Source organism: Brassica napus, chromosome A9 (genome assembly GCF_020379485.1).
Source record: "Brassica napus cultivar Da-Ae chromosome A9, Da-Ae, whole genome shotgun sequence".
Taxonomy (NCBI): Eukaryota; Viridiplantae; Streptophyta; class Magnoliopsida; order Brassicales; family Brassicaceae; genus Brassica; species Brassica napus.
Genome location: NC_063442.1, coordinates 13,423,879 through 13,436,724, shown reverse-complemented (window position 1 = coordinate 13,436,724; position 12,846 = coordinate 13,423,879). Strand labels below are relative to the sequence as shown.

General features: G+C 45.0%; 1 protein-coding gene across 2 annotated transcripts; it reads right to left on the bottom strand.

Moving 5' to 3' along the window:
* Positions 1 to 5,584: 5,584 nt before the first annotated feature.
* Positions 5,585 to 11,940, bottom strand: LOC125577923. Of its 2 annotated transcripts, none has more exons than XM_048740049.1 (2): positions 10,621 to 11,940; positions 5,585 to 6,348 (listed from the first exon to the last, which is right to left on the bottom strand). In XM_048740049.1, exons 1-2 carry the CDS (start codon positions 11,467 to 11,469, stop codon positions 6,334 to 6,336), a joined length of 864 nt encoding a protein of 287 aa, XP_048596006.1. In that variant the 5' UTR covers positions 11,470 to 11,940; the 3' UTR covers positions 5,585 to 6,333. The 2 variants fall into 2 exon arrangements, with proteins under 2 accessions (XP_048596006.1, XP_048596007.1); XM_048740050.1 differs by lacking the exon at positions 5,585 to 6,348 and adding an exon at positions 9,661 to 10,543 and having other exon boundaries at positions 10,621 to 10,719.
* Between the last annotated feature and the right edge of the window lie 906 nt (positions 11,941 to 12,846).

Here is a 12,846-nt window from a genome sequence, read left to right as displayed (position 1 = left end):
GCGGAGCATAAGTTAAGGCAAATCACGGCTTCTGCAAACGGCAAACGCGCGAAGATAGATCGATCTTCGGCCAAAAGCACCCCGCACAAGGACGAAGTAAAATCGTCTGTCAACGCAAACGCATCGGACGTCGAAGCTCGACATAAATCCGAAGCCCACGCGACAACTCAACCGGAACATCCGGAAAATAGCGTCGACCCAGCCACGATCGACACGGTCAAGGCGGACATCGCGACACCAACCGCCGAGTAAGAACACTCGCGGCATGAAACAGAACTACGAGATGGCTTGATCCTCGAAAGGGGTACGTAGGCAGCTTGTCAAAAGACGAGTTCAGCTATCCCCCTCTCTAAAAAGGGGGGGGGAGTGGGTGCGTATACTCGTATACTCCCACAATCGCCATTATTGTAATCGAGTTTTTAGAAACATAAAAATTTTTACAATATACACTGTCTTTTTATCGAAAACGCTTACGCTTCAGTTTACGCTCGTCTGCGGCCTCATCCGGCCCAAAAATCGTAAAGATTATCACCTTTCAAACACGCATAATCCTCGAAAATAACTGCGAGACGTCGCAAAAAGTTAAAATTCGAGGACAATGCTAAACAAATTGTCCGAACGCGACCACTAAAAACCTTACACCCCGTTCGTCGATTGGCCCCGACGAACACGCCAGCCGTCTTAAACAAACGCAATCCGATCACTCTTTTGATCTTTAAAAACGTCCAGCACAAGGACAAAAGCGCGCTACAACAAAAATCCGAAATTTTGGTTTAGCACTTCCAGATTCTGAGAAGATGCTCGATTCGTACCATACAAGTCATATAAGCCGAGAACATATCGCGGACTTTAAACCGGTGCGAGTCAGGAAGAAATCGCAACAGGAAAAACGATAGCCGGCTAGTCACCGCACAAACCTTAACCGAAAGTAAACCTAGGTCTTGCCCTAAACCCAACGCTCTGGTCTCAAACATCTCAAGGCATGATATCTAAAAGATACGAGATCATAAACCATGCCTCTCCGTTCGTATCTCAATGTTCTCGAAAATCGTAAAGACAGATAAATTTTACGAAAATCACGAACGAACCAACAGATCGAACGTCTAATTAGAACTACATACGAGACGACAACTCGTATTTACTTCAACCCTACTCAGGAAAAACTCGAAACGAAACATTTATCATATAAATAAACCGCGTAAAGCGGAAAGGGATTCAAAGCCACCAACGGCCAGTCCCGGAAATACAAATACGGCCATCGTGGCCTAAACGAAATCCAAATTCAAAAGGCCACATTCGACCGAAAACAAGGATAACTGATCCATCCCTCATAATCCAAAGTCGAAGTCCCCGGACAACGAAGCACCAAACGCATCCGCAGGACGATCCACTTCCTCGCCACCGCCGTGAAAATCGATCGGGACCTCCTCGGTATCAGGAGAAACCGGGATGGAATCCCAGAACCCTTGAATCCTCTCGTCGATCGGAGGGATAAGCGCCTCAGCGTGGGCACGGTCACTCATCCCACTCTTCATCAAGCTCATTTCTTCTTCAAACACATAGTCGTCGGCTTGCGTCCTCCAAAGACTTCCGACCGAACCACGGCACTCGCGAAAGTCGCCCACCGAGGTAAAGGCATTCTTAAGATTCCCGTACTCAACCTGGAACTGAGATGCGCGAGTCTTCATCACCTCGACGATCTCTCTTTTGCCTTTCCTCTCCGATCTGCGAACAGCCCGCGCATGATCACGAGTAAGCTGTGCCTCTCGCTCCAGCATCTCGCCTTGCACGCGGGCGAGATCCCGCTCCGCTTTCTCCGCCTTGAAGCGGTAGACCATGGCTTCTCTATGACCCGCCTCGATGGCCGAGCCCAGCAAGCTCAGGCCCTGCAAAATCAATAGGCATGTTACAAATCCATACATAGGACAATCACTTAAAAATTCCCAAAAAAAAAAAAAAAAAAACTAACCCCATTGATGATGCGAGATCCTTCCGCAACGACTCTCGGCCTCGCCGATTCTTTCGTAGGAGGAGGAGCATCGAAACCCGATGGCAGCCCAGCAAAGAAATCATCGAAGTCCGGAATGGGGGCTTCGCTCGAACCGCTTCCGTCGCCGTAAGCAAGGTTCGGATCCCATCCTGGAAGCATAGAGTCATCCATCGAAAACTCTATGTCGCCGAGATCGACGTCTTTTCCCTTCCAAGAGCTCGACTCCGGCGCGGCTGTCGGAACTTCAACGGGACTCTGGCCGTCGGGTTCGGAGTCGCTTCCCGTATCCGCGTCCAAAGCTGGACCAGGGTGCACAAATTTCAGCGCCTTCCGAACCCTTCTCGGCGTGAAAGAAGTCCAGAAGAAGGGACCATTCCTGAGAAGATCCCTCACCGCGATAATATCCTCAGGGAACGGAGCAAGAGGATTGATGAAGGGACGATTGTTCGGCAACCTCCGGAACAGTGGAATGCAACTCTCTTCGACGGACGCAGCGTCCAAACGAACAAAGAAAAAGAACTTCTTCCACGAGTTGAAGTTCGAAATGAACTTCTTAACCACCGACATAAATTTCCGAGGGACAAACCTATGCTTATCCGTATCCTTGACAAGTTGAAGCCTCAAAAGCGCTTCATAATGATCGACGGAAAGGGAAAGGCCATGCTCATAGCTTAGGATCAAGATCCCAATAAGGTGCTGAATGGCAAGGGGTGTCAACTGACTTATCGCGACTTCAAAACGGTCCAACACTCGGACGAGAATTTCGGGTATGGGGAACCAGAGGCGACAACGCACTATGAACACCTCATAACAAGTAAAGTAACCCTCCGGGGGGTTGTTAGCACATTCCCCGCGGCAGGGAACCCGGAACTCCACAACATCCGGGATGCGGTAGAACGACCGCATCGTCGCGAGAAACTCGTCAGTGGTCCTACTTGCGTCCTTTCCCTCGACTCCACGATGGACCAGGACCGGGAATGGCTTCTCCTTGGGAGGGATCAACGAGCCATAATGAGCAACCCACCATGCCTCGTTCTCGGCAGGATGCACCGAGTGAGGCACGAACTCCGTCTTCGGAACGACGAGCTCTTCGTAAGGACTCGCGGACGAAGACCCTTTTTTCGCAATCTTTTCTTGCTCGACATCTTTACACTTCTCTTAAGAGAATAGAGGAAAAGGGTGGAGAGAAAGATAGAAAGTTTTTGAAAGATCTTAGAGAAAAACAAGAAAGTGAAAAAATTATGGAACAAGTTACCTCTCTTCTTATAAGACATGAGGATTTACTATTCAAGCTCGGACTTTCGCATATTAATTCCATCCATCACGCCTAACTTGCCAAACATGCCTAACCGCACGCTAGGATCCCCCCATGCATGATCCTAACGGGCTGGGGGGCTAACTGTTGGGGTCAAAAACGGTTACGACGGAATTACCATCCGAAAATCCTCAGAGATCGTATTTCCGAAAGGGTTAAAGAAGGGATGTAATTTTCGTAAAAATAAACTATACGAGGTTATTTCTACGAAGAAGTATTCTTTGGGATTCAAACCAAACGATCGTCCCGCTCGGTCGCTACGTAGCAACCGAGCTCAAGCCAAAGCTCGGTCGCTACGTAGCGACCGAGCAATCGTCCCGCTCGGTCGCTACGTAGCGACCGAGCTCGAGCCAAAGCTCGGTCGCTACGTAGCGACCGAGCGATCGTCCCGCTCGGTCGCTACGTAGCGACCGAGCTCAGCCAAGCTCGGTCGCTACGTAGCGACCGAGCGATCGTCCCGCTCGGTCGCTACGTAGCGACCGAGCTCGAGCCAAAGCTCGGTCGCTACGTAGCGACCGAGCGATCGTCCCGCTCGGTCGCTACGTAGCGACCGAGCTCGAGCCAAAGCTCGGTCGCTACGTAGCGACCGAGCGATCGTCCCGCTCGGTCGCTACGTAGCGACCGAGCTCAGCCAAGCTCGGTCGCTACGTAGCGACCGAGCGATCGTCCCGCTCGGTCGCTACATAGCGACCGAGCTCGAGCCAAAGCTCGGTCGCTACGTAGCGACCGAGCGATCGTCCCGCTCGGTCGCTACGTAGCGACCGAGCTCGAGCCAAAGCTCGGTCGCTACGTAGCGACCGAGCGATCGTCCCGCTCGGTCGCTACGTAGCGACCGAGCTCAGCCAAGCTCGGTCGCTACGTAGCGACCGAGCGATCGTCCCGCTCGGTCGCTACGTAGCGACCGAGCTCAGCCAAGCTCGGTCGCTACGTAGCGACCGAGCGATCGTCCCGCTCGGTCGCTACGTAGCGACCGAGCTCGAGCCAAAGCTCGGTCGCTACGTAGCGACCGAGCGATCGTCCCGCTCGGTCGCTATGTAGCGACCGAGCTCAGCCAAGCTCGGTCGCTACGTAGCGACCGAGCGATCGTCCCGCTCGGTCGCTACGTAGCGACCGAGCTCGAGCCAAAAGCTCGGTCGCTACGTAGCGACCGAGCGATCGTCCCGCTCGGTCGCTACGTAGCGACCGAGCTCGAGCCAAAAGCTCGGTCGCTACGTAGCGACCGAGCGATCGTCCCGCTCGGTCGCTACGTAGCGACCGAGCTCGAGCCAAAGCTCGGTCGCTACGTAGCGACCGAGCGATCGTCCTGCTCGGTCGCTACGTAGCGACTGAGCTCAAGCCGAAGCTCGGTCGCTACGTAGCGACCGAGCACTCGTTTCGCTCGGTCGCTACATAGCGACCGGGCTCGAGCCAAAGATCGGTCGCTGTATAGCGATTGAACCTTTCCGAACATCGATACGACACCAGTCCTTGCATTCTCGTCAAACCTTCGAATGCTATCTCCCGAAGACCGTAGCAAGCTCAGTCTATGATTCCCGCTATTCTAATTCATCGATCGAACTTCGCGGATTAGAAACCGCGGAAAACTCGTAGTAAACGTGTCGAGTCGGAAGACGGCCCAAAGGGACCTAAAACACGACTCGAGGCCCATCCTACGATCTTTCCTAACCAAAAGCCCGTGAACCACAGCGTGGTTCGCGCTTGGCCCGCGAGGAAGGATAAATGTCAAGTTTCCGCGGATAAATACGGAAGTTTTGAAGATAATTGTGAAGATCGGGAAAAATGGAATATCTCCATTTTTATGCTATGACGGCTTAAGGGCAGAAGAGTAAAAGCGTAAACCGACCTTGGAGCTAGTATATAAGGAGTCCTAGGCGAGGAGCAGAGGAAGAACTTTTTCAGAGCAAACTTAGCACTTAGAGCGATTTAGGCAACTTTCCGTTTTTGTTATTTCGAGCTGCGACTCAATTAGGTTTAGCCGTCTTAGGGTTGCTAGAACTAGGAATCTCGCCGACAGCTCTCGAGCCCAGGCTTATACCTTGTTGTAACGCTCATACGCAGATTCGGAATAAGATCTATTTTGCTCTCTTTTCGATTTCTTATTTTTATCGTTGTTATTCTCGTGTTCTGATTGCTTGACGTGTGGTAATTAACAGATATCCGGGTCCTCTGGGAAACTAGGGTTTTCTTAGTTTCCTTATTTAAACGGAAATCGACAGTGCGAATTTCGGTTCCCACAATGATGATTGCAGCTGGCGTGTTCGTGCAAAGGGGTTACCTGGTTCATCTTATTTTATCATCAAAAAGTATGTACCTCATCATTCATGTGCTGCATCCAAAAGGAAGGGTTCTGTTCGGACAGCTTCAGCAAAAACAATTGGTACTCTGGTTATGCATATGTATGAAACTGCTAAAGAAGGGCCGAGATCTAATGATATAGTCCAGTATATGCGTTCAGAACATGGACTTGAGATATCCTATTCTTTGGCATGGGATGCACGTGAGTATGCAATCAACAAAGTGAAAGGCCTTCCAGAGGAAGGCTATGAAAAAATTCCCAAATACTTGCACATGATGAGGGAAGCTAATCCAGGGTCACACACGTCTTATGAAAGGGATTCTGAAGGGCGATTCAGATTCCTCTTCATCTCCTTTGGTCAGAGTCTTCGCGGTTTCTATGTTGCAATTCGGAAAGTTATTGTTGTGGATGGGACGTTCTTGAAGAGCAAATACAAAGGGGTATTACTGGTTGCTACTGCATTAGATGGAAACTCTAATTTATATCCTATTGCATTTGGAGTTGTCGACTCAGAGAATGACCTTGCGTGGAACTGGTTTATGAGACAACTTAATGCGGTCATTGCTGACGAGCATAGTTTAGCTTTTGTGTCTGATAGGAATTCCTCGATTGCTAAAGCTATTGCTAACGTGTACCCGCAAGCTCATCACGGAATTTGCATTCACCACTTGCTGAATAATGTCGTAACATATTTTAGTGGGAAAGGTGTGGCTGGTTTGGTTGCAAAGGCTTCTAAAGCTTATCGAGCTGCTGATTTTCGTAAGCTGTTCACTGCTATTTACTCTATTAGTCCTGAAATTGGAAATTATCTAATAGAAGCCGATGTGAGGAAGTGGGCTCGTTGTCAATTCCCGGGTTACAGGTATGATATCAACACTACTAACCCTGCGGAGTCGATAAATTCTGCTTTGCGTACGCCTAGAGAGTTTCCAGTAATACCTCTAATGGACAGCATTAGGGAAATGATGACTCGATGGTTTTTCCAACGTAGAACTTTAAGTTCTAAGCACTCGAAGCCACTGACCATTGCTGTGGAGAAGAAGATAGACAGAAGGATTGAGAAGGGTAAAAAGTTTAAGGTCTTCCCGATTAGCGATGACAGGTTTTTGGTTCAAGGTGACACTTTTGACTGCATGGTTGACTTGGTCAGACGCACGTGTTCTTGTGGGAAGTTTGATCTGATGAAAATCCCATGCAGGCACGCCATAAAAGCAGGCTTCAGTGTTGGAATACAAGCACACACACTCACAGACGACATATACACTACTGCGTCATGGCGCACGGCTTATGAAGAAAGCATAAATCCTATTGGTGTCCCTGAAGATGCTTGGACTGTTCCATCTCACGTGGAGCAGACGAAAGTCCTTCCTCCAGAGTCTAGACGAGCTGCAGGTAGAAGAAAGAAACACAGATACGAGACAGTCGAAGATAAGATCCGTTCGTCACAAGGAAATCAAGGCTCTAAAGGTCGCAAATGTAGCCGATGTGGGATTCGAGGGCACGATAGGAGAACATGTGATCGAGCAATATAGGATACTCAGTTCGTTTCATGCACGATAGGAGAACATGTGATTTGGGTTACTATGTTTCAGACTTTATGCAAGTTCTGTTTACGCAAGCTTTATTCATCTTGATTTATGCAAGTTATGTTTCACGTTTTTTAGGATACTATGTTTCAGAGACTATGAAAATTAGGTTTGTTTGATAACGTTGTTCATAACACGACAATAAAACTGGAAATCAGATTGGTTCAATATTTGAAAATGTAACTTGAATCAGAGAACCATTACAATATCAATCACATTTGGACCAGAGACATAACAAACTGAAAAGGGTTCCTACGCAACCTACATCAAGCGAATGCTTATGGTTCATAACTTCTTCATGCACTGTCTTCTTCATGGAAATTCTCAGATCTTCAATTTCCTCAGCAACTCTCGCCTGATGCTCAGACATCCTTTCAATCTCATCAAGCAGAGCCTCGTCCACCCACTTAAAAAGATGATTTTCTTTTTTTCTCTGTTTCAAAACACAAAACAAATCAATTGACATATAGAAGAATATGAAGTAATGAATTATCAGATTTACCTGTAAACCAATCTCACATCTGAAGAATCGTCTGTATGGGTTCTCTTCCGTTTTTGAAACATAAGTGACAATCTTCTTTCCACACCAGCATCTGGAGGGATCGCTCCATGGTATTTCGTGTTCGTCATTCTCTTTTGAGGAGAGATTTTTTAAGAACAAGTAGGAGAAAAAAACACCGCAAGATGTAGTGTTTGTGGCCGCTTTATGATCTTATATAAGCAATATAATTAGGGTTTACAATGTTTCTAATCGGATCGGCACATATGGTCAACTTGTATGTGTTTTCATTATAAAGATTTGTTTTGATTATTATGAATTTTCAGATTACTAATGATTGTGTTGATAAATTTTGGCACCAAATAGATTGTGGTATTTTAGTGTCATTTAGGGTATAGGGTTTGAAATCGTTTGTCTTCTTTAGTGTCATTTAAGGTATAAGGTTTAATATAGTTTGTCCTACTTTAATGCCATTTAGGGTATAGATAGGTTTAGATTTCGGTTATGTTTTGATAAGAATTAGGACATCGCATATCAATCATTTAGGGTATAGATAGGGTTTCATATTGTCACCTAAAAAGTAAAGAGAAAGCAACTTCAAGAGTCAAATAAAACAGTGAAATAAGGTAGTAACTAAAGGAGTAAAATGGTAACTAAAAGAGTCAAATAAAATCACCAAATAACAATATACTTCCTACACAAGTCATAACAGAAAGAATTTTATTCAAGTTCCACTAGAGCACTTGAAATTGTCTTCGGGGGAGTGAATTTTGCCATCCTTTCAATAAGGACAGGATCAATAGCAGCTTCCCATAGGTCATAAGCAATCTTCTGCCGCGCTTCACGAATGTTGTTGTCATTCACCAGGGAAAAGTCCAAGCCTAGAAGATGGCATTCAATGTGCTTCAAGGCATATACTCCACAGTCACTGCTACTTTTGTTCAATAAGAAGGGCATTGAGACGTAGGAGACGGTATACTGCTTGACTTGATACTGTCGACTCTTAGAAGACTGAATGGCTTTGACAATTCTAGGGATGAGAACTGCAAATGGCTCCACTGCACCGGGGTGTCTCAGTCCCTCACAGTCAAAGACCTCTATCGACCGAGTAACAAAGTTGACGCACATAGAGATCCAGTGCTTACCAACATTTAGGGGGACATACATGCGGTTAACATCAAGATCCCACATTAGTCTTGTTCGTCCGTGTGCTGGAAGTTCGCCAATGCCGTACTGTTGTAGCAGTCCGCCCACTTTGAATTTCTTCTTGTCCTTCTTATACTCGTTGTAAGAGTTCGTAATTTGATTACTGAACAAGCATGTCATGAAGGCTACTTTATTTGGAAACCATCGCCGCAAGGAAGTCCTCTCAGTGAATAACCACATCATACCATCAATTTCCTGCATAATTTGATAAAAGACTGTAAGTTTGTGTACACAAAATAAAAAGGAACAAGGTAATAACTGACCTTATTCAGGAGCCACTCTGAAGGTCCGACGACACGAGTACTAACTCATTTGTGAGCATAGATGGTCCAATTTTTAGTTCTCTGCATTACAAAATTCAGTATCAAAATGGTAGAATTGTTAAAAAAATTAAAAATATCAACTTACTTGAAAGTTTTGGTCCAGTCAACAAGTTTGCCCCATAATGCCTCAGGGACAAACACTAGTGAGTAATCGGGATCATGTATCCGGTCCTCAAGTGAGTCCACGTCTTTCAGAGTAGGTGGTCTCCAATCCGCAGGCTTAAACGAAGACAGTGGAGTGGCAAAGTCAGCTGGTTCATCACCATCCAGATGTTGTGAAGGATCAAAACCTTTAACATGAGATGCTTGAGAAAGGTTTCCCATGGCTTCTTGTAAAGAGTCTTGGGTCCCCTTATCTACACATCTCGCTGATTTGGTCAAATTCTTCAAAAAATCCATCATTTCATTTTCATCAGTTTGAACATCCTGTTAATAAAAACAAGCATAACATTAATACTAAAAAGACAGTCCATAGCAAAATATAGAAAAGTACATTACAAAATAGTCAATCCCACAAGTCATCATCATTAGTTCATACAAGCCGATATATTACATATTACAATACAAGGACATTACATCAAAAGAGTCGACATAGCAAAATACACAGAGCTTCATTTTTTGGTTACCTCTCTTACTGGCCGAGGGCTACGACGAACCGGAGGAGGATCCACATTTGCAGATGCCTTGCCTTTTCCCTTTGCTGCGGGAGGACCCGTACTATGAGATGATGGTCCTTGGTCTTTTCCAATTGTTGCTGAAGGAGAGAGAATCTCAGATGTGTTGCCTTTTCCCACTGTTTCCGATAGACCCTTAAGCTGAGAGACTTGTTCCTTGAGTTGAGCCACCTCATTGGCAACGTTGTCAAAACGCTCATGTATGTCCTTCTGCACCACTTCCTTAAAAGAGTTGAAAGAAGCGGTGAACAAACCTTCAATGAAGGTCTTCATTTCACTAGAGACACCACTGTTGTGTTCAGCCGCACGTTGACAAAGCAGTTGTTTCTTTCGAGACTCGGCACCAGGATCAATTAGCTTGCGCATGCCTCTTTTCGCAGTAACAGCCGGTTCCCCTGCAACTACAGTCGGTTCCTCTTGTTCTGACGGTTCTTCTGCAACATCAGCCAGTTCATCTTGTTCTGAATCAGAAAGGTCCATATGTGCAGGCAAAGACTCAACTTCCCAATCGAAATGCGTCCAGTCTTGTTTCGCATTGATCAATTCAACAATACGACCAACTCTTTCGTCCTTCTTTTCATCTTCCCTAAGGAACTCAGTATCAGCAATCACATCGAAATCACCAGTAGATGATATAAATGTGAACAGCTCTCCCTGCAAGAACAAACAAAACACTAAGCTTACATTGAACATTTATTGAACTCAATATTTAAAGAAGAAATATCAGTTACCTTATCAAAGTGGGACTCTAGGCTGGTGATATCTTGGTAGGATACTTTACCACTACCTTTCCAATTCCTACATCTCATTTTCTTCACGTTTTTTTTTATTTTTTTACCCACTATAGAACCAATGTCTGGAATTGCCTCCATAATCCATATCTGAAACGCATATGAGAATCCATCCAACACGTAGCTGTTCTTCGTATGCACATCTTCTCTTGCTCTGAGTATTGATGCAATCAGCTCATCATAAGCGCGAAGACCCCAAGGATACATCCTCAATTTCTCAAAATCCATCACCAAGCGGATGTATTCTTGAGGGATATACACTTTCCAATCCTTAGCCATGAGGAATGATTGTATAATGGACAGATACACTAACCTCACTCTGTCCACATACGACCACTCGTTACACACCTTAAGGAGCTCATCCCTTATAGTATATAAGTTGATCTTCGCATTGGTCTTCAGCGCATTAGCCCAGAACCCCTTATCATTCTTCCAGTTAATGAAGTCTACGTCGGGTTCCTCTTTGTACTTCAATCCAGTCACAGCATAAAATTCTTGCATAGAAAACCTAAGAGGCCTCTTCGCAAAAATAAACCACAGCTCGTGAAGCTTGGAAACCCTGAGCTGCTTGCACATGAAGCTGTGAATAATCTTCCCTGAGTAGATGAGGTTGTTCTCTATGATCGCCAGAAGAGGCCCGAAGACAGGGTCTTTCAAAACTTCCTCATACTCATCTTTCAGAGCCACCTTTACCGCCTTCAGAAGCGTCCTTCTACATGTGTTGTTAATCTTATCCATCTGCGTCTCAGCACCTTCTTGAAGAATGCGTTTAGGAAACTGGTGAGCCATTCCTAAAAAACATGAATTCCATAAGTTAACAGCGAACCAAATATAACCATCTCACATTTAACTAGTTTTTTACAATTCAAAACTACTTAGAAACACAAATCGAAACAAAATATAATCAACTAGCAAATGTGTTTTCCTCTAAAATAAAACAGAGTCAAAGCTACGCACCAAATGAATAACAAAAGACTACACACTATCGACAAATTCAATTCAAATAACAAACTCGATCCCAAAACAAGTATGTAAAATCGATGTCTAAAGCATGTCAAAGTCATTAGCTTTTTCAAGTCTATTATGAATTCTAAACCTTAGTAAAGCCGATACCAAACAAACTAGAACTCAAAATCACCTCAACAACAAGCCAATCTCACACCCCACTCAACCACATTCCGCCTCTGAAAAACATAAACTTGTTTCGATTTGTGTTTTAAACTAACTCTCTATCTAGTACAATTTGTAGTACATGCAAATAAACATAAAGAACAAACAAAAAAAAGCAAAATCGTAAAGGGGATTTCAAAGCCTAACCTTCAAATTGTCAGAACCGAGATGAAGGAAGAGCAAAAGAAAACAACTGTGAAACTAATCGTCCTTAATCGGGGAGGAGAAGCTACTCCCGAGCTTGAGCAGCTTCAATGGTCGGCGGCGGCGGAGATAAGAACGACAATCTAACCGGTGGCACTAACAGAGGAAATACGCAAGAAGGAGGAGGGAGAAGCGATGTGACTCCTCGTTGAAGCTCTCCGACGAACCAAGAATCTCAGAGGCGGAAGGTGTCGCCGGCGAGAAAGAAATCGTCTCTCGATTGGGAAAGAGAGTCGGAGAGAACGGGATCGAGAGTTGGGTAAAAATTGCCCTATTTTTATTTAATTAAGTATTTCCTTTTTAATTCATATAGTTTTTAAAATTTTATTAACTATATTATAAAGAAAAGGACAAAACAGTAGATTCACAAAGTATTAGTTCTAAGGGGCGGAGATAAGAACGACAATCTAACCGGTGGCACTAACAGAGGAAATACGCAAGAAGGAGGAGGGAGAAGCGATGTGACTCCTCGTTGAAGCTCTCCGACGAACCAAGAATCTCAGAGGCGGAAGGTGTCGCCGGCGAGAAAGAAATCGTCTCTCGATTGGGAAAGAGAGTCGGAGAGAACGGGATCGAGAGTTGGGTAAAAATTGCCCTATTTTTATTTAATTAAGTATTTCCTTTTTAATTCATATAGTTTTTAAAATTTATTAACTATATTATAAAGAAAAGGACAAAACAGTAGATTCACAAAGTATTAGTTCTAAGGGGACAAGAATTAATTCTATACGGACAAGGTTAGATAATTTAGTTCTAAGGGGACAATACTATAGAGATTTAGTTCCATATTGG

Excerpts from the sequence above, each read along its gene's own strand:
- LOC125577923 (XM_048740049.1), bottom strand. The coding sequence starts at position 11,469 with ATGGCTCACCAGTTTCCTAAACGCATTCTTCAAGAAGGTGCTGAGACG.